The sequence below is a fragment of the Lampetra planeri genome, chromosome 11 (genome assembly GCF_965212315.1).
Source record: "Lampetra planeri chromosome 11, kcLamPlan1.2.h2, whole genome shotgun sequence".
NCBI lineage: Eukaryota > Metazoa > Chordata > Hyperoartia > Petromyzontiformes > Petromyzontidae > Lampetra > Lampetra planeri.
This window is the reverse complement of record NC_136117.1, coordinates 4927273-4954824: the sequence shown is the minus strand read 5'-3', so window position 1 is coordinate 4954824 and position 27552 is coordinate 4927273. Positions and strand designations below refer to the sequence as shown.

Below are 27552 nucleotides of genomic sequence, written 5' to 3'. Positions count from 1 at the left end.
GATGCGTTCTCTTGATTGTGTTTCACTGTATTGGGTTGTTGGCGTGGTGTAGTGGTCAGCGCGCTGGACTTACAATCCAGTGGCCGCCCGTTCAATTAGATCTCCTGGCGCAGCGGTTGAAACAATGGTGGCAAGTTTATGTTAACTACCTTATCTGGTATGCAGGAGGTCGTGGTTTCAATCCCAACCCTGACGCCTGTAAATTTTTAGTTTGCATGTTCTAACTGTGGTCACGTGGATTTTTCTCTGGGTACCTCTGGTTTTTCCATCCACATTTAGAAACATGCTTTTAGAGTATTTGGCTGCAATACATTTCCACGTGATAAGCCACTTTGTTTAGCTATCGTTTGTGACCAGGACGAGCTATATAGCTCAGTGGGCCTTGCCTGGTAAAATAAAAAATAGTTTTAGTTAAAATCCTCCCAACTCTGTCCACCCAACAGTATAAATGTGTATACCACAGTTAGTCGATTGGTAGGTCGCATACGGTGGGGTAAAGTGTGGCTACTCCCACCTCTTTCAAGATGTCTGGGAAACGAGGAAGAGTAGGCCAAGTACCCTCCATAGAAGGTCTCTGCAGTGCTTCCTCAAGCAGAGGCCCTTCTGCCAGCAGTGGCATGAGCGCCTTTGCCATCTTTTACAATTTTTCTGATCTTATCAATACCTAAAAGTTCAATTGGGACCAATGTAATTTTTTATTTACCTGGGAAAGATCGGCTGAATCTCAACACTCTTTTTAACAAGTCATACTGAGGAAATGTGGCCATTTCCTTATCGAGCATTGCCACACGTTTACTGTAGTTGTGTATTAATTGGGAGTAAAGCGGTGGCACAGCGGTTAGTACCAGAGGTGGGACAAAGTCATTGTTATGCAAGTCCAAGTCGAGTCGCAAGTCATCAAATTCATGACTCGAGTCTGACTCGAGTCCAAGTCACATGACTCGAGTCCACATCTCATAGGTGGGACAAAGTCATTGTTATGCAAGTCCAAGTCGAGTCGCAAGTCATCAAATTCATGACTCGAGTCTGACTCGAGTCCAAGTCACATGACTCGAGTCCACATCTCATAGGTGGGACAAAGTCATTGTTATGCAAGTCCAAGTCGAGTCGCAAGTCATCAAATTCATGACTCGAGTCTGACTCGAGTCCAAGTCACATGACTCGAGTCCACACCTCTGGTTAGTACGCTGCACTATGAACACGGTTCACCAAAACTCCATTTCTGGGCAAGCCTAACATCAGTGGTGAAAGGCATCTGAACAAATTGTGGGCTCCCCCTTCACCAAACAGCACCGACCAGCGTATTGTCAAACTGTCCCCGTGACCAACGTCGAGTGAGTGGAGACACCTTGACATCCAGCAGTGGATTAATGAAGGGCTGATCATTATAATTAATAGAAGCTGTAGCAGCTCCATGTAAGCACACACCTTGGGGAGCAAGCACAAATGCTTATATCCACGTGAGTCGCTTGTATCAGAAAGCTAAGCTACACTAGTGTAATGCAAATATGATTCTTATAAAGGAACTTCGTCTACCTAAGCACAAATAACAAAGACTCAACATCTGCCAAGGACACTTTGGCCTTTAGTGAAAGGAACAAATAAAATAGGTGAAGTGTTCGGCTATGACTCTTCTGACAAAAATGTGTTCAGCTATGTGCTATGGAGAAAGGGACATCACCAGAAAAGCGTTGCAGCACAAATACGTTTTGCTTTTAAGGGAAGGCAGTGTTATTGACAAATGTGTTGTTGCTTTTGTTATTTGTGCTCATCTAAGGTGTGCTTAGACACTCCAGCATCTACTCGGTTTACTCAGCTGAGTTGAAGGTCATTTTCAAATGTCACTGTCACCGGTCCACCTTTACAGCAAAATGCACTCTTGAAGCTTCGCTGCTGTTTGGTGAAGCCACGTCGTGGGAACCAAATCATTCACTCGACACACACCGGCTGAGCGGACAGCACACTGGCCTCTCAGACAACCAGCTGCCTACATGTTTATGCATAGAACGTTCGGGATTTAAGGCTGTGTGCAAATAGCATCGTAAAAAAAGTGTTTAACTAAAAATAAATCCTGCCGGATGTTGCTGGGGCCCACAATGCACAACTCACAGCCTGAAGATTGCGATCCCATGAGCTGGATAGGAGTCGTCTCGGTCCATCACTCTTATGGGGGTTCATAAAATTAGTACCACTGTGTAAGAAGTCAAAGTTATATTGCTTTGTGGAGAGACTGCTGCTCTCCATACGAATGTGGAATTGCCACCACTGTGCTGAGGGTCTGGAATGGTCGTTCATGTATGGTTAGCGGCTCTAACGTTCGCCGTAAACGATTTGGTGTGGTGAGGCTGAGTGTCACGACATAACGAACCGACATGTGTTCGTATCAAAATATAGCTCAATTTTAAAACAGCATGAGAGACAAAAAGTTAAACGCGTTACATGGACAAAAAGAGTACTGTGTACGTCGGCCCATGTCTATAATTGAGTCAAACTGGGGCGGCGTTGCCGGATCACCAAGAGTTGTAACGTGCGCAAGTCACCCGTCTGCAGGCCTAATGAGGTGACTGGAGGAGGAACCTCTTTGGGCCTGCAGATTGGGTGCGTGTAGGAGGCCGTAGATAACAACCGTGGATAACAAGCGAGGTGTTGTTATCCACTACTCCTCGATGTTTACCGTGCCCCCACTCAGCAACGACATCCACCGGTGTGGTGTAGGCTTGCGCTTTTATGTCAATGAAACCCCGTTCATTATCTCGCTCTATGGTTTTGGCAGGGATGAGGCTGTTTCAGTGCTGAAGCCTGTTTTGTTTATTAAAACAAATACTTCGAGGCAGCAATGCATCCTTGAGCTAAACACTGATACAACTGATGCTCCTGATATTGCCTTGCAGCTCGTTATTTAACAAAAACTCTGGTTCACGTTTGATTCAACATGACCCCCCCCCCCCCCCCCCCCCCGTTAAGGTTTGTATCAGCAAAACCGTGAAGGTTTATTTTTGTTCACCTGAGTAAAACTGCCAGACTCAGAGAGGCAAGAAATGGATCTGGTGCCTTCGTTGCAGACTTGCTTGCCAGTCTGCCCGATAATCTCACACGTGGGACCACAGCGCTGCACAATGCTGCTGCCCGTACACTAAGACCCAACTCAGGAATCACATTACAGTACTCTTGTAATTAAGTCACTACACTTGCAGTCTATAGGATTCAGAATTAACCTGAAAGTTTCCCTTTCACTGTTTAACACCTTGATACCTTGGCACAAAGGAATTTTGCATTACTTGTTTTTCCCTATGACCCCGTCTGAAATCTTCAACAAAGATTTCTACTTGTCCCTTGGGTTAAACTATACTCTCAGGGACACAGGACTTTCTGTTTAATGGACAAACATTATGGATCTCATTCTCCAAGCGAATTAGGGACTTAAAAAAAATCGATAAATGAATCAATTTGAAGCTGTAGCTAAACACATCCCATCTCCTCTGCCCTTTACACTGTTAATGTTTTTATTTATTTAACAATTGCAGTATTACCTGTGTCACCAATTCCTCATAGCACTAATTCCCGTAATATTTACTTAATAACCCGATTAACCAATTAACGCTTAACTAGAATCACTATGCACAAAAACCTTCGTTTCATTACCAACACAATGCACTTTATTATAATTAAGGACAGCCTATTTTCACCAAACCTAAATAGATTCCAATTATTACGCTAATTTAATCTGAAAGTCACAAACTGGCAAATCAACTCTATGAATGAAACTGGATCATGTATATGATTGTGCTTATGACGTCACTGCACCTACGGAACGACCAGGATCAAGAATCTCTTTGACGCGATGAGAGTTGAGCTGATGCTGTGTGTAATTTACAGAGAAACGTCGAATATAAAATTGTAAAATTGTTCTTACTTTTCAACATTCAGATTTGATGAAAAACCTGATCAATTGGAATATTTTCCCATGTAACAACTTCGTTTGATTGGCTCTGTCAGGTAGTGGAGGGTATAGATGAAAACTGACAAACCTACATAATCAAATTCAAAACTAACTAATTCTGAATTGTAGTAATACAGTTTATCTTCTTTTACTTTTCCCAAATGAATTCAAATTATCGCGGTCATGTCGTGAAGAAAAAAAATACATTCGGAACTCTCACAGCCAGCAGTGAATCACCTTGTGTCAGAGAATGGCCCTGAATGATGTTATCAATATTTCTCAAACGAACTTCAGTACACACTACACCACTCCATTTACATGCCCTGCACAAAGTGTTCATCACATCCACCAAAACCGACATTTTCAACTATCACAACAGGATGAGACTAAAAAGTTGCTCGACTTGAGAACCCGGTTAAATTGGTGGGTAGTAGCTACCTGGACTCAAACTCAGGTTCTCAGCATTGCTGGCTCAGTGCTCTGACCCTTAAAAAGACATCCCGCTTTACCGTGCTCTATTTTCGATTGCAACGCACCTTGGGACTACATATTGTGAATGGCGCTGTTTATATAAGCTTGATTATGTATTTATTGATTAAAATAGAACTGGCAAAATATCTCAAAGCAGGACCCCCATGAAAGTGTGTCTTAGAACTCAGGAGGTATTTTCTAAATGACATAAAAGGTCATGAGTTTTCTCTACTGTGATGAAGATAAGATTCCACAATATGCGTAGATGTTCATTGCATGTACAAAAGCGCAGTCTTATCCAGATCACAAATGCAATGCACGTTTGGACATCTCGTTTTCAGACCACAAACTGAAACACATGAAAAAAAAGTGGTCAAGCAATGGGAAGCAGTGAAACAAAGACAACGTTAGATTGGTTTTTACCCTTATAGGACTCATCAGTATGGCAACAGTCATAAATGTTCGCTGCTGCCATATGGAGAGGGCTTGTCCCTTTACACGACGGGGAGCCATTAGCCTGCTGAATTTCAAGGATGATTCCAATCTTTAAACGGTGGGTTTTCTCAACATATAGAGATATGAATCACTGTGCTGGAGGTCAACTTTGAGACTCCATGGCTCATGTATTATTTCCTTACCATCAATTATAATAAAGTGACCTTTCTATTTCACCCACAGAGCAGATTACGGTTATTTCACAACAACAACAACAACCACAACGGTGATGCCATTTCACTTACCGTGTTAAGCTCACTGATGTACTTGAGCAAGTCATCTTGTAATGTCACCCCAATATCCTTGCTCTGGAAAACATTTGGAGAGAAAACAAAAGAGAACACCGTTAAAACACCAAACCAGGCATGTCAACACATTACAGAAATGTAATTCCACACGTCACTCACCTCTGCTACCCAAAGCGCCACGCGCAGTCCCAAACGCCTACCGTCTCCCCCCCCTCCCCCATGTATAAATTCTCACACCATTAAGGATACGACAGGAATGTAATATACAAGTTTCGCTTAAACAAGCTTGCGTCTTTTTCTAACTTTCTGTCTATCTCCAGGGTATAGGGTCACTGCCCCCCCCGCCCGCCCCTTCCTCCTCTCCCTTTCCCACTGCCTGGGATTGTTTTTCTCATGCAGCTCGTATCCACCGACTAGAACTGTCAGGAATATCCATAATAGAGTTTTTTTGGGTTAGATCGCGTAAATATATAAATGTGTCATTAAAACCTGCCACCATCCGACACAGCCAACTAGTAAGGGTTGTCACGTAAACAGAACGTGCCAATTCGTCACTAGTACAGCACACCGGTGTGTTGGAGAGCCAAGCCACAACATTTACAATCTGAGTACTCAGTGACAACCCTTAATAGTTGCCTGTGTCGGGTGGTGGCGGGTTTTAATGACACATTTATATATTTACACGATCTAATAAAAAAAAATCTTATGGATGATATTGGTCGCGAAATCCGACGTGTTAAACTGTCAGGATTATGCTCGACTCACAATCATTACACATCTCTATTAGAATGAGTGCCACTTTGCGGAATAGCAATGTCAATTTGTCTTATGGAAACTGAGTCCTGCCATGGGAAGGAGGAAGTTTCCCCAACTGGCTCAGATTATAGCCCAAGGAGATGAGCACTGCACCATTGTTAATTTAAGCAAGCACACAGCTGGGAATTTGTTACTTTTCATCTTCAATTACAAAATATCTTCAAACACAGTATCCAGGGGTGCACTTGAAAGGCATATGGACAACATTGAAACTCAAAAAAAAAACGTAATCCTAAATATAATTATGCCCCATAGTCTGTGGTACCTTATAAATTATGTGGGGGTTAAAATCCCAAAGTCTGCACCTTCTCACGCATATTACAAGTTTGTAGCCCCGTGGCAATTTTTTTTTTACATTCTTAACATTCCGCAAATTTTCATCTTGAAATTTCAAGTGATTATTCCAGAGCATCACAAATTTTAGAATCCGTGAAAACAATCCTCCACATCACCATTCATTTTTGCAGAATGACCTTCTTACAATTATTTAATTTATTCCCAGTATTCTTTGCTGTATACATAAGAAAACCTCTGTGTGTAGACTTGTACACTCTTATCACCATTTTTCTATACGTTATTTTCAGTAATTCTCATCAAAAAAGCATCGTCATATCTCAGACGACTCCCAACTGTTTTTAGAAAACGAGAATGAACTCATACATTCGGGAACTCTTTCCCGGCTCAGGGCTAAGCATTGGCAACTCCTTAAGTGGAAAGCCACAAATTAAATCTCAAAAAGCCACTAGATGTTGCTTGATAGACCTTTCAAAGGAATAAAAAATGTCACTCGTCAATTGAGAAACTCTAAGACCTTATACAGCACCCTTCTTGAAAACTTGCAATTGCTTCTCAATCTGCAGCATGTTGTTGCTCCCTGAAAAGTTGATGGATTTATAGCTCGTCAATTGACAAAAAGGGAAAACCAAAATCTAGTGACTAAATCACTCAGTTGGCAACACTGTTAGGGCTTGAACCGAAGTCCTCAAAGGATGTTGGTTCAATCATTTGGCATTTTCCTCATACCCTTTGAGACAACGAGCCTCTTGGACGTTACGATTTCTTAAATGGCCAAGCTGGATTGGCTTCAACAAGAGAAGCACAGGTTCAGCTGAGCCCCGAGAGCATCTGCCCATCCCGGGGACACGTACCCGCGGGCAGGAGATGGCCAAAAGGGGCAATATTTTCTGTACATCTCAGCTGGGTGTCCTGCTCTCATGCCGCCTCCCACTGCCTACAGAGTGGATATTATTCTCATCAAAACCCCTCCCCCGGTGTGAGGGACATCTGCTCGCGACATCACTGACTCATTTCCCAGTGCCCTCTGTGCTACTTCAACCTCACTCGCTTGTTTTGCTCTTGATTCACTATCGTGGAAGCCTGTGCCCCTTTTAAAGTAAACAATTTGGAAATTATGAAGAAGAAATGCTATCTCACTGAATGGCTTAAACTTGTGACACTGAAATATTCACATGTTTACTCAAATAAGAGTTGTAATCTGGACAGTGTATACCATGTGTTCAACTAATCACGTCACCAGATGGTACTTCTGGTTGGGTACTTGACTAACAATCAGAAAAACATGCGTTCAAATCCAGGTTAGGGCTCGATTTACCCAGCATTACTCCAGGGTCGATAAAACGAGTACTGCTTTATCAGAGAGGAGTAAGGAATTTGCTCTCCTGACTTGGCAGCCAATGGAAGAAAGCTCCATTCCACCTTCATTGGATTGGGGAGACACTTTAACTTTCGACTGGAAGGACAATCAAATTATTCTTAAAATCACAGCTTATTTTTGGATGCTCGTTTGCAGTATTATTAATTCAGTAAGCCCAGGCTCATCTACGCTGCCTTACAATGGAGAAATACTACATAATAAGCACGTTTAGTGCAACAGCCTTTCTTCATAACAGATCATGAAGACATACGATTGTAACTGAAAGGACAATATGGTCTCATGAAAAGAGATATGAATAAAAACAGCTGGAAAAACCAAGAGATTCAATATGTAGGATGCGTTAAATCTCAGCCCAACATCCCTCCAAAGTCATTACATTTAATATGCATTTTTCGGGGAAGTGGACAGTGGTCGTTGTGGAATTTCCTCCACCAGCTCAGGGCTGGGAAAAAGGAGATGAGCACCACCTGATGGTGAATTTCAGCGAACATTACCATTAATTAAAAAGTCCACGTATATCCTCAACGTTTTAAAGTGAATCAATACGGAGCGACCAATGTTCAACAAAAGCTACGCACATTGTTGGACCTTTGAGCATAGTTGCTGCATACGATGCGGTGAGTTAGTCGAGACTGACCCTGGGAGCTGTTACGAGTGCTTTTCAGGAGAACGGACACTGTTGTTGACGTGCCTAGATTGGCTCACATTCCAGGACAAAATTGTACAAATTCAAGATGCTGGTGAATGCCAGCTTTTGTTGACGTTTCTAAAAAAAAAAACACCCCCTCCCCAACAAAACAAAAGCATTTCTCTGAGAGAATGGCAGATTTCTTCAGGGGCATGGGAAGGGGCAGACAACGATGCGTAAATAAAAAGTCAACCATCAAGTGACTCTCTGCTCAAACCATTGATCATCTAGATTGACAGCCCTGTTGTAAAGACCACATTCTATGAATCAGTTTCGGATGCAAAAAAACATCCAAAATTTTGCATTTCCCAGGACAATTTTTTTACCTTCTTTTGGATTTCCGGAACATTCGCATGGGAAACGAATATAAAACGTATTAGCATTAACTATCGTGATGTCACCCAATGCTATGTGGCACCACCTTTGGTGCGAAAAGCACAGAAGTGGCAGAGTGGCATCACTTCTCTTTTTCAGACCGATCCAAAACAAAATTAGAATCGAGGCCTAAATTTTTGATTTTTCGGATAAAAAAAAATCCCCAAATCAGAAAACATCCCCATTCCTATGACAGGGGTCAGTCTCTGTTTTAGACAATTTGTCTAATCTTCCCCACAAAGTGGTGCTTGTTTTATCAACCCCAATGGTGAAGATGGGCAGGGTCAATCCTCATCTGAGATTTGAACTGGTGACCTTCCAATGGTGGTTGAAGTGGTCTGGAGAGCACCACCCGTCTGGAAGCCTCAGGCCATTCAATGGAGATGAGCTCTGCCCCCCATGGCTCATTTGAGCAGAGGGAACGGTTGCCACCTGTCCTGGTTTTCCCAGGATCGTCCTCTGGGTCAACCTCCTGATCTATCTTGGGCATTCAAAATTCCCAGTGTTTGTCACTTGTGTAATAATGCACCACTCAAGACAATGCATTATATGTATCTTCTCCTCCTCTCAGTATTCTGAGATATTCTTTGCATCCCATGTCCCAGCTTTATCATACCTCAGAGGGAACAACCCTAGCAGAGGGCTACTGTGGGTTAACTATATTGTACATACAGACTGTGCTTGTGACCTTTCTATTGCGTGCAACTCCTAGAAAAATGTGTTCCCCAATTTTCAAATAGATCTCAAAACTGTAAATGACATCACGTATACGACATCGCCGGCATGCTTTTAATGAAGAAAAAAAAAAGTGCCGCGTGGAATCGGGTGACATTGATTTGTTTAGCACACATACACAAATATATAATGTAAATGATCCAAGAAAAAAAGCAGATTCGAAATAGTTCTTAAAAATCATGGAATCCAAAATTTTAAATCCGAAACTCCTGCGTAGTATCACTGCACAAGTGTGTGCGTCTGTCCCGAACGTGTTTGTGTGTGCAATGTGCAAACGAGCAAGTTAAAGTGTGCTCTCTGTGCATATGTATTAGTGCGTTTGTACGCGAGTGGGGAGCGTGACTATAATAGTTAGCACGCTGTCCTACGAACCCAGCGACCCGAGTTTAATTTCAGCTCACAACTAATAACAGTGGCAAACACATGAACTGGTTCTGGGCCTCTGCTAGGTCGACTCAACCTTAAATGAGTACTTGGAGCAATGTGTAAACATCAACACTTGGAAGGCAAAAGTTAGCCGGGTATGGTGCTGGCCACACCACCCTATAATGTGCCATGCTTGCCTACATAGGTACTCATTAACGGTACTTGTCCCAACAGTCTGTCAGGGCTACACGGGGATTCTTTGTCTTTGCGGGTGAGCATGTCATGCAGGAGACACACTGCATGCAAAGGCCACACTTCCTCTGCTATAAAACTGGCCTCTGCTTTTTCTCCAGGAACTCTGTTTAAAGTACGAGTCTGATTAAGCGCACTGGCGTGCTGGGCCATCTGCCAACAGCTGTTTTTGGCACTCATTGTTCAGCGTCAACGCATCTCCACGCTCATTAACGGCAGCAAAAAAAAATCCACGGAAGCAGCCACCCTCACCACAGAAAGATGGCATTGGTGCGCAGTGGGTTCCGCTTGTCACCAGATTATACAACAGGCCCTACTCCCACTGCTGGTGTTATTTAACAGTCCGAATGGAGACACGGGCAGTGGTTCAACACGACGATACCGATGTATAAATAAGAGTAGAATAATGAAGTCATTTTAATGTGCCGTGCAAATCACGACGCAAACGTAATCCACATTCCTCTCTTATTACAAAACACTAACTAGTTTTATGATCACAGGCATAAATCTGATGAAGATAAGAAATGTTACAGAGACTTTTTTTTCAATTAGGTTAAGCAAATTATCACCCAGTATAAACACATTCTGGTTATAAAGCATTGGTGAACCCCAAACTGAGCACTGAATAATTTACTGATTGCAATTATTTTTTATTTTATTTATCAAACTAAAAGTCGTTTATTAAATGCGACAACATTTCTGTCAGATAACTCTCCTGTAAAATATCACGCGTGCCTTTTGGACAAGCTGGTAAGCTTGTCACATGAATGAGCAGAGGCTCATAAGAGAGTTGTAAAATGACAACGTGCAAGTGGAGCGCGTAGTTTGTGCTTCGTGCCACGAACCCAACGAGCTGTCTTCAGATTCCCCATCAAAACTAGAATCAGTGGCGACTTGTATTTGAACCAGTCCTTGGTGCACCTTCACCTACCAGCACTGGCCAGCTGAGTAGAGTATGGTCAAACCACGTGACCACGACGTGGCGTGGTAGCCCTTCATCCAGCAGCGGATTGACATGGGGTATCATTTTTTAAACACATCTTCTATTTTTTGGAAATAATAACGCTTGGTTGTGTCTGCCTGTTACGCACTGGGACATACCGGGAAAGCAAAAAAACCAAGCTGTAACACCCACACGTTGGAACACCCATAATACAGGCTTTTTGGGTTAGATCGCGTAAATAGATGTGTCGGTAAACCTGCCACCACCCGACACAGCCAATTAGTAAGGTTTGTCAAATAAAACAGAAAATGCCAATTCGTTACACCAGTGTGCTGTACTGTTCTGACATTGTACTCGAAGGTTCAACATGGCCATTAAATACTACACTTGGGCACTTTATGGCAACAATAATAATACTACTAAATTCAACTTGTAACAGAATCAGAATCTTTATTTAGACCAGAGAAATCCAATGAGCTATGAAGCTCTTTTTCACAGATGTTCACCAACACGACCGCTCACCCTCGAAGCGGATGACTGCGAGGAACCACAGACACGTGGAGATGTCAGCCAGATGGTGAGCCCCCCAAGCGAGTTATATCACGGTGTTATCGGCCAATTAATGAGCGCTTACATTTGGGAGAAAACCGGAGCACCCGGAGAAAACCCAAAGCGTGCGAGGGGCAACCCTATCCCGTAAAGATGGAACAGGTGGCGGGTATTCTACTTTTTCAAGTACCACGTTCTCATGGCGAGCCAGGGGTATGGCACCTCGACGCCCACGGGAAGGGAGTTTCACAACATTTGTGTGGTGATACCAACCCTCGCTGCCTCCACAGTGCTCGACTACAGGCCACATGCATAGCCACCATCGCCCACTTTAGATTCCCTAGCACAATTAACCAACGTACCGTGAGAGCCCAATCAGTCTAGAGTTTCCAATTAGTTTGCATTTAACTTTTTTTGTATTCAATCAGTACCCATTTTTTCTATAAAGCTAAACGGTTTAGCATTCTTCACAGCCAAACTGCACCTACAATGTCATCACTGTGGTTTTTATTTGATTTCAGTAAGTTCTTGTTTTCTTCTCAGGATCATGTTTTTAATGTGTGAAAGTACACACACACAAACAAATGGGTGGACGCAATCAGCGATTCTATCCTGCAGATCCACAGTTATCACGTGTATTGACATAACTACTTGTAAATTATTCCACGTTTATTGCTGCCTTTAACTCTAAATAACCTTGAGCCCTTATTCTTTGGGTCTTTTGGTAAAGTCACGTAGATAGGTTGAAAGAAAATAACAAAAAACTACGACGTTTCGAACACAACACAAGCGATCGCTTGTGATCGAAACGTCGAGTTTTTTGTTATTTTCTTTCAACCTCTCTACATGACTTTACCGAAAGACTCAAAGAATATAAATTCCTGCAGTCACGGAAGCTTTAAGCCAAGATTTAACCTTGAGCCCAATTTAAATTTTTATGAAAAGTCCGTTGTTATTGTTTTGCTGGAGTGTAATTGCTCAGTGGGAAAAAAAAGATGCCTTTAATATCACGAGGTCGGCACCGACAATGCCGGTGATGCAGCACACGTCTGACCTTCACTTGCTTCCTTCTGCCGGATCTTGCAGCTATTGTAGAGTCCACATCTAAACTCACAAGGTCTTATCTAAACTCCCAAGGTCTGATCTTTCTGTATTCAACCCATTCAGAATTAGAACCTTTATTTACGCTGGAGAAATCGGATGAGCTATGAAGCTCTTTGTCACAGATGTCCAGCAGGCTTGGGTCAGAAAGTTACAACAACAATACAAAAAATAATGAAAAATTAATATGTAAAATAGATAAAGCACATCAGTTCAAATGCTATTTGTTTCCTCTATCCAGCCAAATTTATAAATGGGCACGGCACAGTGAGTCAAACTGGCAGGTCCTACGTGGTGAAGTAAAATGTGATTACTCAAACCTCTTTCGTGATGTCTGGCCAGCGTGGACGTAGACCACATACCTCGCCAGCCGTGTGGTTGGCCAAGCTATTTCTGGCCCGCACGTTTACGTCTACCGCTCGGTTGTCCACCTTTGGGTACCACCGGAAAGTCTGTCTCGGTCACCTTCCATCCTCCACGCCGCACAGGTGCCCAACCACAACTGGCTCTTCCCGATTATATCTTGCAGTGCTTTCCTGCCACATTCTATTATGGAATTCCAAGCTGCTTCCCCATATCCTCTGCCTACTTACGCAGCACCTACAAAGATCACGGGTAAACACAGCGCTCAATCACAACGACACGCAAAGACCGCTGCCATCTTTTGCTATCTGCGATGTTACAACCCACTGAGGACCTGCACCGAATAATCCACCCAGCATGAGCTGGTTTCTTCGCTCCATCGCACCGCTTTACCGTTCACCCTCCTCTCTCAAACGAGCTCTATTCCTTGGTTACTACTCCATCATTATTCTTGATCATTGGTCATAATCCTTCCAGGAATGTGTTCTGCCCAAGCCGACTTTTTTGTTTGTTTGACTGCTCCAATGACGTCATTCACCAATGTATGTGCTCGGTAATACACGCTCTTTCTGCCGCTCATTTTAATTTTAAGCATGTGATGTTTTTGCGATGCCTTTGCCTCTTCATGAGACTCACAGAAATCTTGACTAATAATATTAAATACCGTATTCTCTGTCTAATAAGACCCAGCAATAAGTAAGACACCCTCCCGCACACTTGTGCACAGATTAAATAAAGTTATATATGAGCTCCCACACATAGTCCAGTATTTTTAATGATCTTCATTAAAATATGTGTAACATCTAATTTCCAAGGATGTCCACAGATTAAACGACCCCACGCCCAACTAAAAATAATAATAAATACGTTGAAATTGGCTTTGGGATTAATCTCAATATCATCAGAATCTTTTCTTCAATTAAACGCATCATCGATGCTGTTATGTGCCATGCGCCTGGGTTGCTCTTTGACCAATGAAATTCCAGCCGAGGGCGGCGCAGCCTCGAGCCCAGCGGCTCTCATTTCCGGTCTCTACCCTGCGTGACCTTGGCCAGTGATAGCAGCCGCACGCCCAGCCTCTGGGAAGGACCGATATCTCATTGACAGGACAGCAAAAGCGCGAGGCGCTGACACTGCAGTATGGGGCTGGGCTGGGTCACAGCCTCTGTGCTCCAGGATCGCTGGCTAGAAACCAGATCCCACTGTCCTTTGAAGGAGATGTCAGGTCTCCTCCCACTCTCATTTTAGGAAATTAGAGGCCAGAGTAATGGAAAGACTAAAGAGCAACCACCCTTCTCTACGAGAACAATATTTTAAGCATCGATTTAAAGCTTTCGTGACTGCAGGGATTCATCTTCTTGGTTTTTTCGGTAAAGTCACGTAGAAGGGAAGTAATAAAATAATAAAAATAAAACATAATAAAATGAAACAATTCTCACGACGTTTCGGCCACAACGCAAGCAGCCGTCCTTAGGTGAAAATACCTGAGGACGGCTGCTTGCGTTGTGGCCGAAACGTCGTGAGAATTGTTTCATTTTATTATGTTTTATTTTTATTATTTTATTACTTCCCTTCTACGTGACTTTACCGAAAAAACCAAGAAGAATATTTTAAGCATTTCATGAAGACGTGTGCATTCCTCTCACTTTTGACGTAATCATAATTCATGCCCATGATTTTTGTTTGGTTGCCGCTATCTGCGCCATATAACACATTGCCCCGTAATTTACATCAGAAATGTAATTTCTTATCTTCACTTCATTTATTCAGGAAAGTGTCACTGAGGATCAAGACTTGTTTTCCCAGAGGGGCCTTGCATTTGGATGTTTGGCCAATTTTTCTTCGTACAAGGGGAATAGCACAAACATCCACACAGATGGGTTCACAAACCAACTCAGCTATGTGACATCGACTTGCTACCTCGTGAGTCAGACGACCAGGGAGTCTCACAAATTGTTGGGCAATCCAAAGCGAGGCGTACAGGTAATGCACCAGCAGTGGATGTGTAACCATTAAAATCATTCACTCCACCACCACACCCTCCCTCCCAGAGATGTAATTATTTCACGTAAATTTGGGTCCAAATAAACTCAATGTTTTTGTTTTTCACGTTGCAGTGAATGATAGCATCCATAGTGGCTGCAGAGGTCACATGGGCCCATTATGTACTATATATAAATACTAATCTAAAAACACAGTGTAACTCCAATAAGCTCTCCTGGGTAGTACAGACGTTTCACCAATTTTTTGTATTATAAAAAACCAGACCAAATATTGATGTCCATTAGCCTGCAAATGTATGTGTAACTTGTAACTTATTTTGAGAGTAAAATTCTACAATGCTGAGTGGATTTGAATGCCTTTTTTTTAATTGCCTCAATTATAGCTCGCAGACACAATGTGTAGAGATTGAATTTAGATGCACTTTCAAACATCAAAGCAGTAATTTGAAAGGCAGCATTTGGGCAATGAACATACATATAATTACTTAACTGAAATTTTTTTGAGATTTTTGGAAGTTTCTAAAACTCAGGGGATTCCAATTCTAATATATGTAGTCTTTTTAGCCCTAAATTCAATGTTTTGTTTGATTTTACGGTTTCAAATCAAGTAAAAAAAAATCCATGCTCAAATGAGCGTGCAATGGTGATCATCTCCACTACAGGTACTGACCAATCCGTTGAAATTCCACACTGCCCTGCAATGCAATTCTAAAACACAATTTGCTTGTGTTTCCATTAAAATGTAAATCAATGTGTAAATGTGTGATTTATGACAGCACAGCAGGAGAGACACATTGATCTTCCATCCAACACGCCTTCCAGATCAATATCTTCCATTGGAAAACGACTTCGCATCACAGAGCCTGATCCACGTAATGCTCTCCTGTGTGAGGCTGTGTGTTGAGAACTTCTTCTTTCAAGCTTTCGCCACGCATTACTGAGGCCATTTTCAGGGGCGGAAGATGAAGATACCCGCGGCCGTGTGTGGCGAAACCTTGAGAGAATTCTCAAGATGTGGCCGAACCCTCAAGACCACACTTGGATTGCAAGACCATGAAAAGGGTCATACTCTTGGCACTTACCAGCAAACCATAGCCTCTGGATACCCAAGCATCATGGGCAACAGCCATCGTGAGCACCATGGTCGCATGTACCAACACCTATGTACGTTGAGCTTCTTCCACACCGTACGTAGCCAACCGTGCTAATCAGAGGTGCGGTGGAAGGACAATAAATTAAACACAAAAGGAGTTCTCAAGAAAGAAGTGTTCAATTTAATATTTAAAATTGCATAAGCTCCAGTGGCTTCCTAATAGAGGAAGGAAGAGTGTTCCAGATGTCCACAGAAGCACATCTTAGAGCGATCGTTGCAGTGACCATCTTTATTCGATGGTTAGCCAAAAGCCGCTGCTGCGAGGACGACTGGAGTTTGCTTGCGTGATGAACATGCAGCCAGTAGCATTCAAGTGCCGCATTCAATCACTGTAATACATTGTACCAAGGCTGATGGGAGATGGATGAGTTTGCAGACGCGAGACGGTGGCTTGGAAAAGCACACATATTGCGGGCACGCATGGGGTGTTTGCCGAGGGATCAACCTGCCCTGCACTTCAAAGGGCCCCTTGCCGGCCTAAGCATCACATCCTGGCCACGCTCACAGCTGTGCTTGCAGCTCACCCCTCTGGGGCAAACACACACTGCGGCGGCTATCACCAAACAATGAGCGTTTAGTGGAATAGTAAAAACAATAACAGTGTCAATAGCATAGCTGTGGATGCTGCCAAGGTGGTGCACTGCTTCACACACGGGACTTGCAAACCAACTGGCACAGGTTCGATTGATCTCCCGGCACAGCGGTAAAAATAACATGCAAGTTTTATAAATGCATTATAAGTGAATTCACCACGGTTAGTTAATTGGTAAACCACACGTGGTGGGGTAAAGTGTGGGTAACTCTTCCAAGACGTTTGGCTAGTGTGGAGCAAATAGTCGAAAATATCTTCTTTAGAGTGCTCTCGAGTAGAGGCCCTGCTGCTAGCAGTGGCATCAATATGCAATTGCAAGAATGCACCTCTACCTAAAATATTTGTAATGCCAGGAACTTGTTTGAAACAGAATTCTGGGGTGTGGCTTCGTCGGCAGAGCAATGACAATCCCCATCACAATATCAAAGTTTTATTTCCGGCCAGGGATAAATTATCATCATCAATTATCATAAGCTGAATAGACTACCATCAACCATCGCCATCATTACTATAGGGCAAGTACATGAAGCACAGCTTCGTGGGCGAAATTAGGACTGCAGGTTTCCCTTGCTCTATGCGAGTTGAGTTTGTGTGCTTTTGCTTATAGGCGGCCAACCTATTTCTATCCAAAATTTGCTACATGCAGTTTGAATTCCCTCGTATGCGGCCAGACGTGGGACAACACTGGGCGATTACTGTGTGCGCTAAGCGGCAGGCATTTGTCTCCACGCGCGGTTTCTTTTTGTGCACCATTTTGGGAAAGCATCTACCGCGTAAAGTGATGGAAACCTGTCCTGTTGATAAACTATTTTCCTGCCCTCGTTAATGTAGAACTGTCTCTGATGAATGGTGAGCACCGTCCAATTCTGGTGTAAGTATGGGAACAATTTGACCTTTTGTTCATGTATTCGAGACATGTTTAATAATAAAAAACTAATTTCACTCCTATGAGATTCACATTCACTGAATGCCAATCAGCTGTCACTGGGGGAATTTTTTTAAGTTGATCAAATTTTGCAACCGGAGGTAATTTTTTTCTTGGCAGACCTAGGCTCCAATGGACACAAACATGCGTCTGCAATAAAACATAACGAAAAGGGGGTCTTTAATGTCCACGTTTAAAGCAGTCTGTACACTGATATTACCGCACAATTGTTCGCTTCACGGCCTGCATTTATGCTCAAAGGGGTGCTGTTTAAGTGACACAAATGGGTTTGAGCAATTGATAAAATTATTTTAAAGAATACATATTACATAACAAATTCTGCTATTCAAGCCCAGGACATATTTAAACATCCTAGTTTAATATATATGTAATGTATGCAATGTGGAAGCTGTGCAAGAGAATGAGAATTAGCACAGTTTGTAGGTACGGTGCGCGAAAGAAGTGCAACATACATACACACAGCATGCCAGTTCCCCCCACGTGCTTAAACATGCCTGCATTTAAATATTATTATAATAATTGTGGTTGTGTCAGTGAACAAAGCCAGCACCACTAGGACAATGAGTTTTAGCCAAGGTGGATGACCAAGATACAATGGACCATGTGTTTTCTTGCCTTCTCTGCCTCTGGGCAGGTTACTGGTTCACGTTCTCTCCACCCTTTCCAAACTCATTCTTTCCTTTTCATTTCAGCACAAAGAGCCCATTTTTTTCAAACTGTCGAGGAGTGCTCTCCTCTTTCCTACCTCTCGGCCTCTTTCCCCCAAACCCCGTTGCTTCTAGAGCTTCCTTCACCAACCCTTATCGTATAAACCCACGTCCAGATCTCCCTTGCTTTCCCTGAAGAGATATCGGTGATGCTGCGATTTCACGCCGAGTGAGAAACCAGACCCGGGCCACGCCGGGGTGTTACTGGGAGGGCCCATCCCGGTCAGACGTGGAGCTCCATAGGTGGCGCCCATTCCCCTCCAACCCACCCCCCATTCCTTCCCTCTTCCTTCCCTCTGCAGCTGGAGGGAAGTAATCATAAAACCTTTTTTTATTTCAAGTACTCAAATACAGATATATTTTCACGATGTATAATGTATCCTCATGTTGGCTTCTGTGATCTCAAGCCCAAAGCTGTTTATATTTTTGCCATTTTCGGCCGTGTTTAATATGGGTTGTCGTTAATAAAAGCAAAGCCCTTGCTTTGATCTAAGGGCAGGATGCCATTTACCATGTGTATCTTCCAATGACTCCTGTAACATTGGTGGAGCGGGTGGCGATGAACTCGTAAACCTCTGAAAAAGAGCACATTGAGGCATGCACCTGAACTTCGTGAGCTCAGCATGGCCGGTGTGGAAATCCAAGCGCAGTCCACTTGTCTGGATCACAAACTGGGCCAGCCCACTTCATATATATTTATTTTCCACTGCACAACTGATTCATGACGGGGCTTTGCCGAGCCAGCCTGGCAGAACTTAAGAAGATGCCAGGTTGTTTTTCCACTGCAGAATCCGAGCCATGCCACTGATATCACATGTAATGAACAAATCGCTGTCTCTTCTGTTGTTGTAGCAAAGTGAGCATGCCCAAACTCGCAATGGACTGTTGCTAATTTCCATTGGAGGCCCAGAGTTGGTGGTTTAATTTAACATTTAAAGGAATACCTTTATATCCACAGGAGAACTATTATGGACTCCCCATAAAGTGGTCCTTATTTCTTCTATTCTGGAGATATAACGGGATCAGGTCGTCCCTTACTGAGATTTGAACTCAAAGCATTGAACTACAAAGTACAAATAACGAATCACCGCTCTAACAGCTGCACCACGGAATTTTTTTTTTACTATTTCCCTCGACGCTGAAAAAATCGGTGCACAAAACTAAAACGACAACGATAAAAATAACGTGCAATGTTTTTCCCCATTTAAGAAACATTGCTGGACAAACTGGGCCTTCTCCAAGGGGCTTAGTGCTGAGGAACGCAAGAGCTCACGTTCGCCGGTTTAACGAGGTTTTAAACAGGAAATACAACCGGATTTCTCGCCCTTTCCTTACACAGCCATTGCTTTTTCACCCCCCCCGCCCCGGGTCCCCCCCCCGCCCCGAGCCCCCTCCCCATCCGACCTTTAGACAAGATTACACAGAGCCTGGTAGATTTTAAAAAGACAGAGGGCCACCCCCCCCCCCTTGTCCTGTCCACTCAGGGCTCTGTGTAAACACAAGCGATGGGAAAGCACACAGCGCACAGCTGTCCGGCTGGCCCTGATGAGCCAACACAGCGGAGAGGCGACAGGCACATATTCCCACGTGGGAGATTAAAGGGTTTCCGAGGAAAGCTTGGGAGACAACGGCAGAACACCAGAGGCCCACACCCTTTACATACACATTACAAATCATTGAACTGTGTCAAAAAGAACCTGGAAGTGAAGGATCCCTAAGCAAAGCTGCTCTTGTGTAGAAAGCGGAGACGGACAATGGCTTTCGCGGTTGTGCTGTATGTCTCTCCGATTGTGTCTTTGGGGACATCGTACCAACAAAACAAAAACACGCAGATGGACGTCATCCAAAGCATTATACGTGGTACTTTCCAAAGAATACCTCGGACAGAAAGTTAAAATATATCCCAGCTGAAACATTGTTTCTGGTTCTAAGTCAGTGGTAGTAATTCCACATTTCTTTGGGGCAAGTATTTCCATTTGATGGCCACCATGACAAATTCATTTATCTCCTGAATCTGTCATGTCCTTACCCCCAGAGCCTGCTGGGAACCTTCATCTCATCCTGACTCGACTATCGCAACTCTCTCCTCTACAGTCTCCCCAAGTCAGCACATCCAAACGCCACTAACCAGACGTCTCACCCGCACCTATAAATATAACCACATCACCCCAATACTGCAGTCCCTCCACTAGCTTCCAATTTAATCCTGAATAAACTTCAAGATCACACACACACACACCATCTTCAAAATCCTCCATAAACTTTCCCCTGCCTACCACTCTTCCCTCGCCTCACCTGAATCCCCTCCATGCACTGGGTGCTCCAGGAACTAAGGCCGTCGATCAAATCAAAGCCTCCAGTCAACCTTTGTTCAGTGGAATGTTGCATCTTCTTCTCTATTGCCCCATAGACTCCAACTCTCTACCCCCTGCCATCTGTGCTGTTGACTCCCTTCCCCTGTTTAAGTCCAAAGTTTAAGGACTTTCCTCCGTAACATGTCCCACTGTTAGAACTTATTTTTGTGTTTAGTTTGTTGTCCTTCCCCCCACACTTCTAATTAGCACAGTTGGCTACATACAGCGCAAATTAACTTCAACATAGATACATACATGATACTGTACAAATCAAAATTGCATTGTACCTCTCATCCACCCCAGATGTAAGATAGGATGTGAACTTGATTAATTGCCAGATGGACGTTCTAACCAACACTGGCACCTCAATGTATCTGGTGTTATAAGAACTGTAACACACCGACCTCGTAAATCAAAATTACCAAGTTTGGTTCCTATTCTGGAAGGGTCAAATTCATTCTTTTACTACTATTTATTTCGACCCAGCAGTGAAAATGCCGTGTGCTGCAGTAAAAGTGAATAATGGATTACGAGTGATGGAGTAAAGTGTGGGTAGATCCACTTCTTTCAAATCACATAGCCTTTACAAAAACACGCCATCTGTTTCATATAAATATTTTTTACGTGCCGCATAAGCATTATGTGGCATAAATATGATGCATGTTGGAACATAGTGCAGTGCTTGTATATATTTCTGCTATTGCTCAATAACATTTATGGAAACCCTTTTTCCACACAATAAATCCCTCAAAGAAACAACACAATAATAATAATTATAAATAAAATGAGTGTGGCCTTCCGTGGGACAACTTCACCCATTGCAGTGAACTTACAATTTATGAATTTAAACTGAAAATACTATATAAACAAACGGTATTGATGTACGAAAAGTGGGATTATGTCTTCGCCTAATCCTTTCAAACGTTTTTATGATTAAGATTGTGCCGTTTCCTTCAACAGCAAGGATGCCCTCGTTGGCACAAATCATACCGTGGGATTTTTTTTGGAACAAAACGCTTGTAATCCATCGGTTTTGCCGAGGATTTACATCAAGAATTCCTGGCAGTCCATCTAAAAAACAAGCAAAAGCTCTGTTTTTTTTTTAAATAGCTCATCTCTCCAGTCACACACACAAACCCTCACATGCTGTAGCACAAAAGTGGTTAAACACCAGCGCTAATGGGAAAGGTACAATTTGTGGTAACAGTGTTTCAAGGGGGAGTGCACCTGTGACAGTAATCACAGACTGAACTCTGCGATTTCAATGCCCTCTGAACCACGATCTGCACCAAAACTACGGCGAACATTCGTGGGTTGCCCCAATTACTAATTATTCACATTAAACGATAACAGCTACTAATTGTTGTGCAGCAACCTTATGTAATATTAAGAAACCCCCTAACCTTCCCCATGATATACTTAATCCAGACCTTGTTAAATTGTCTTATAATACATCTTAAATACATTACTAAATACAATGAGTTTTCATTTTTTAACCGTGCATGGCTAGTGATCGGGCAGATGTTGTTTTATTGTTACAGGCGATACTTTTGTTAGCGCAATCAACTAAGAAGTCAAGAGGCATGAGTTCGAATTCTGACTGGGGGTTGTACTCAGCCTGTCATTCCTCCAGGGTGGAGGAAATGAACATTCACTTGCTGGGAAGGGTCAGCAGTGGTCATCCGACTTAAATTGGGCCACCACCATAGGAACGTGGAATTTCCGCCATTGTTTGGAGATGAGCACCACCCCACGCTCACTTGAGCACTACAAAGACAAAGATCCTCCCCCAGTATAGCCTTAACAGACTGTTGTGGCAAGTGCCCTTAAAGAGCATACGGACAATTTAACTACAGTAATTCTTAAAATCATAGAAATGTATATGGATAACAGAAAGAATATAGCTTTGAATAATATTCTCCAATCCGTGTATATGTGTATCTTTGTATGTATTGTAGCTCCTAGTCAATCACATTCCAAGTGTAGTTTTAGCGATATAAAAAAAAAAGCGTCACTGCCGCTCTGCAACCGACACAGAAGCCCCACCTACGTCCAACCCTCCGAGTTTTTTCGTTTTCCCTTTTCAGGAACTTCAAGGTACCCAACAGCAACAACGGAGTGAGCGGTGTGAAATTTAACGCAGCAACATCTGACACCAGGTTAAGTGGCCAAATCCTCATATGTCTGCGTAGGTTTGTGGGGGTTTATTTTCTTTAAAACTCTAAACGTCCCCGGTCAACTGTGCGTTGAGAAAGCCTGAACATTTCAAGGATGCGGGCTTTCTGCTAAATTGTCGTTGACCTTTAAGTACAACGCTGCTTTTCCTTTAAGTTACTCGAAAGCTCTGTTTCTGAGAAGGTGGTAGCTGCCTGCCCGACGGAGCTAATGGAAAAAGTCAAGTCACTTAGCCTGCCGTCACTGAGATGTATGGGTTCAAGTCCAGGTTGGAAAGCATCTGCTTTGGACACGAAACAATCATTGTTGACTCGTGTGAGACCAGCTTCTCGCTAAACCTGAATGCCTGGTTTATTGATAGATGATTGTCTGGATTCAAATCCAGGGTTTCAGCCGTACCAGCTCGGTGCATAGACACAGGCTTAATCAACCTCTAAAAGGAGATCAATCCATATTCAATGAAATGGATATCACTTTGTGGGAAGGCAATAGCCAACAGCGGAGAACTTAAAGGCTGACTTGTACCCCCCCTCGCCGTAATAATGTGGAATTTCCACCACTGACTTAGGGTCACCAATGAGGATGAACATCACCCCTATGCTTGTTTGATCATGGAGACATTATCACTGACTTAGGGCCATACAATCTTCTCAGACTTAACTTTTCATGCCCCAATTAAACTTACAGATATTACAGGACAGCTACTGACAGATTTTCTGGAATGGCTGCCTCAAAAAGAGGATGATCCTATAAACTGGCAAGGAAATGACCGGCGCTGATGTTAGCCATATTCCGTGAATCGAACTCAGGTCACCAAGTTCGCAGTTTGGTGTTTTTACTGCCGTGCGACCGCTCCCATCCGCCAGAGCATGAACGAAAAACAAAAACGCCGAGGTGGCATTCATACCAATTAGATTTTTTTTTAAACTGTACCTCTTTTTTATGTGCTTATTGCAACTCAACGTGAGCCCGGAACAAAACACCAGTCGCGTTTTGTACAGCGGGGGTCGGGGGGGACATACACGGCGCAAATAGCAACCAGATTTAGGTCAGACAGGGCTCGATAAAGAGGGAAAATTGGGCTCACTGCTCCACCCAGGTGGGGACCACGTGCAGGGGGGTATGAAGATTTATATGGGGGGGTGGAGGGGTAAGATGACGAAGTTAAGCTATTATTTTTATTTTACCAGGTAAGCCCCACTGAGCTATATAGCTCTTTTTCAAAAGCGATCTGGCCACAAACGATAGCTTAACAAAGTGGCTTATTATCACGTGGACATTTATAGCAGCCAAATACTCTTAAACGCACGTTGATAATAAAAATGTGGAGGGGAAAACCGGAGGACCCGGACTAAAAATCCAGGCGACCACGGGAAAAGAGACACACAAACTCCAAATATACAGCAGTAGGCGTCAGGGTCGGGATCGAACCCATAACCTCCTGCATACCAGGCGAGGTAGTTAACATCTCGCCACCCTGGCACCCAAACTAACATACTGGGGGAAAGAAAGGGGGAGGGAGGAAGGGGAGGGGGACAGCCGTGGTGGGGGGTGGGTGAGGGGGTGGGTGGAGGGGACCTGTACCTTTTTGAAGAGGCGCTGCGAGTCCTCGCCGATTTGTCCAAAGCGCACGATGACGTTGTTGAGGTAGATGTCGCTGAGCGTGGCGTGATCCCGGCTCTCGCGCCGCGTCTGGTTCAGCAGCAGGTACCAGCAGTTGACGGGCGACAGCAGGTTCTGATCTCGCCTGCTTTGAGTGGAAATCCGCGGTGGGGACGGCGTGAGAAATTAAAGTTGGGGGGGGGGGGGTTGCAAAGGGGAAGGAGCGGGGGAGGGTGGGGAAAGGTGCCACGGTGCCGGCAAGCCAGGCGAAGGATGCCACGCCATGCCAGAGAACGCCACACCATCAGAAGGCAACGCCACGCCACATCGCCACGCACAGCAAAGACAGGCAAGAGAGGAACCACGTAAGCACATTGTAGAAGAGGAATAAAAAAACAGCAGAAGACAAACGCAGAAAAATGCGGTCAATAATGCAACACGAACGAACAAGCGTGATAACACGGTGATACGAGGCGATTACAATTCTACACGGATGTATGGTGTCCCAACGCGATCGCATCTCAAGGCAAGAGTGGAAACTGCGTCGGGTGGTGGCTACGCCACACGTGGCCTGTCGTCCAGCACTGTGGAGGCAGCGAGGGTCGGTGGATCGCACATATTTTCTGAGCACCCCCCCCCTCTTCGCGCAGGCGTCTATATGCCATAACCTGGCTCGCCAAAAGGCAGTACGGCAAGTGGACTGATCACCGTCTGCTTACATCCGTACGGAGATAGAGTGTTCCCCTCTAACCCCCCCCCCTTCGTGAGTTTTCTCCGGGTGTTCCGGTTTGCTCCCACTTGTATAAAAAATGGCTGAAAATATCTTTAAAAAGAAAAATTCATACAGGAACCCTTCTGACAAAGAATCGGGATAAAAGAGTAATTGGTCATAAAATGAAAAAAAAAATCTTAATTATTTTGGGCAATGGCCCTTAATGGGCACTTGTATTTGCATGCAATGTAAATATGAAGTTTGCTTTTGATTCTTCCTGCACATTGTGTACAGTGTTAGATGCATTTGCATTCATGTTGAGGCATGAATTATTGCCTCATCCTTCTGGATATGTATGCTTGTATTGTTTGTTTCTCTACACCGTACTTAGTGTGCCAACCAGGTTCTCCCTCTGCAAATAGACTTTTGTCTCAATTGGCTCTCATTTGGTTATAAAACAAAAACGTTCACAAACGTTGCCAACAGGAAGACAACTTGCTCTGCATTCGTGCCCACAAGGATCAAAGGTCTTTCTTCGTATCATTAAATCTGGATGGGAGGCGCTATGGTGATACTACGGTGTATTGCTGATCACCCCGAGCTGTAAATTCTCTGACACGTGCATTGTCTTTGTATTGTTCGCCTGTTGGCATTCTCTGGTCTGACACTAGGCCATGAAGAACGCTGTCTCTGGCGTAGGCCAATCAGTTTCAAAGACAGTTCATATATTACCAGAGCACGTTTGTTTGCATGTTCACCACAAGTATGTGTGGTTAATGCAGACTTTATTCCTTGCAAAAGGAATCTATTCGGTGTTTGAACATCTTAACACCTCCTGTTTTATTGCCAGAAAGGGTAAAACCTATTCTTATTTTTCATACAATTGATACACTGCCAAACAGGTCCCATGATGTGTGTGTAGGTTTTTTGTGGTCATGCTGTACAGCTCCCCGATGTGTTTTTAACCGGGGTGTACAACAGTGCGTCGTTCGGCACAATATCTGACGCTCTGAGCCATGTGCTGAAGAGGCTCCTAGCACGCGGGAACGAAACGACGGACACCGTGTCGAACGACGCACGGTACAAACCGAAAACGCATCAGAGAGCTGAGAACTATGCTAGCCTAGGCCCAAGTCTCTGGCTCCACAGCTGCAGACTGCACGCATCGGGAATTGATTCAAGCGTTAAAGTGCCTGATTTGTGTTTATAAAATAAATCTCGGGCCATGTTTGACTGCGATGTGTAATAATAGAAGTTGGCAAGCGTAGCCTCTGTACATTCACGACCAGGCCACAGCACTTGGCACAGCAACGGCCATGAAGTTTTGGAAGGAAAAAAAAATAACAGCAGAAGGATCATGTCCTGGCACGCGACGAACAATATGAGTCTATCGTGTCTCTTTACAAATTGCAATTGCATTGAAAAAACACAGATGTGACATTCTTTTACACGAAGGCATGCATACTTATCAGTTTATTTCAATTAACTTCTGATCAAAATGCCAGCTCATGGAGCCTATGATTGCAATTGCATTTAATACGATTTTTTTTGCACTCTTCAGTTTAATATAATCCGCAGCTGTTAGCAGGGCCATTGAACACTCTGCACTTGTTGCCCGTTTACAATGAACACATACGATGGCCTGCCAAAGTGGCACCAACTTGCTGCCAGACAGCGACGAGCCCTTAGCTCAGAGACGCCGCTGTGCGTGCTACAGTGGCAGCTATGAGCTCCGCTATTGTGTGACCCGAGCCCTAACTGCTGACGGCTGTAACCCAGCTGTTGCCACTGTCCGTAGAACCAATCAATGACTGCCGCTCAGCTCTCTCTCTGTCTTTCTGTCTCCCGGGCTCTGCTCACTTCCTCGTCCCTTTGTGCTTCTTTGAGGTGGCACGGCAGCGGAATCGAAATTATCAAATGAGAGCAGGTTGGAGTGCTTTTCGAAAGCTAAACTTGATGTTTAAAAACTTAAGGTAGCAATGTGCCTAGAGAAGACAGTTGTTTGAATCAGCGAGTACTACTGACTACTACGTGGTTCAAACAGACTGTCGTTAAAGACAAATATACGACACAAACTGTACAGTTTGCAAAAAGATGCATGAAGATACACATGCTTGGAATTTGCATTGAGAGGCGTAAAGATAACACGTGGATTAGAGAACAAACGTAGGTTAATGACATCATCCAAACTATCCAGCAATTACGTGGGCTTGTGCAGGAGACATCGCAAGAAGGGGTGATGGACGATGGTCAACAATAAAAAAAACTAAGTGGCAGCCGAGGAGTGGAAT

At 43.7% G+C, this 27552-nt stretch overlaps 1 protein-coding gene across 5 annotated transcripts in view; it reads right to left on the bottom strand.

The window, feature by feature from the left end:
* LOC144721223 (SLIT-ROBO Rho GTPase-activating protein 1-like) overlaps positions 1-27552 on the bottom strand; it is a 204909-nt gene that overhangs the window by 95183 nt on the left and 82174 nt on the right. For 3 of the 5 annotated variants that reach the window (XM_078598663.1, XM_078598666.1, XM_078598665.1), the window contains exons 3-4: positions 24532-24697; positions 5152-5214 (exon numbers count right to left, since the gene is read on the bottom strand). In XM_078598663.1, the coding sequence (XP_078454789.1) occupies positions 5152-5214; positions 24532-24697 (229 nt within the window). The remainder of the gene's footprint in view (positions 1-5151; positions 5215-24531; positions 24698-27552) is intronic. The other 2 variants (XM_078598664.1, XM_078598667.1) reach the window with 1 other exon arrangement.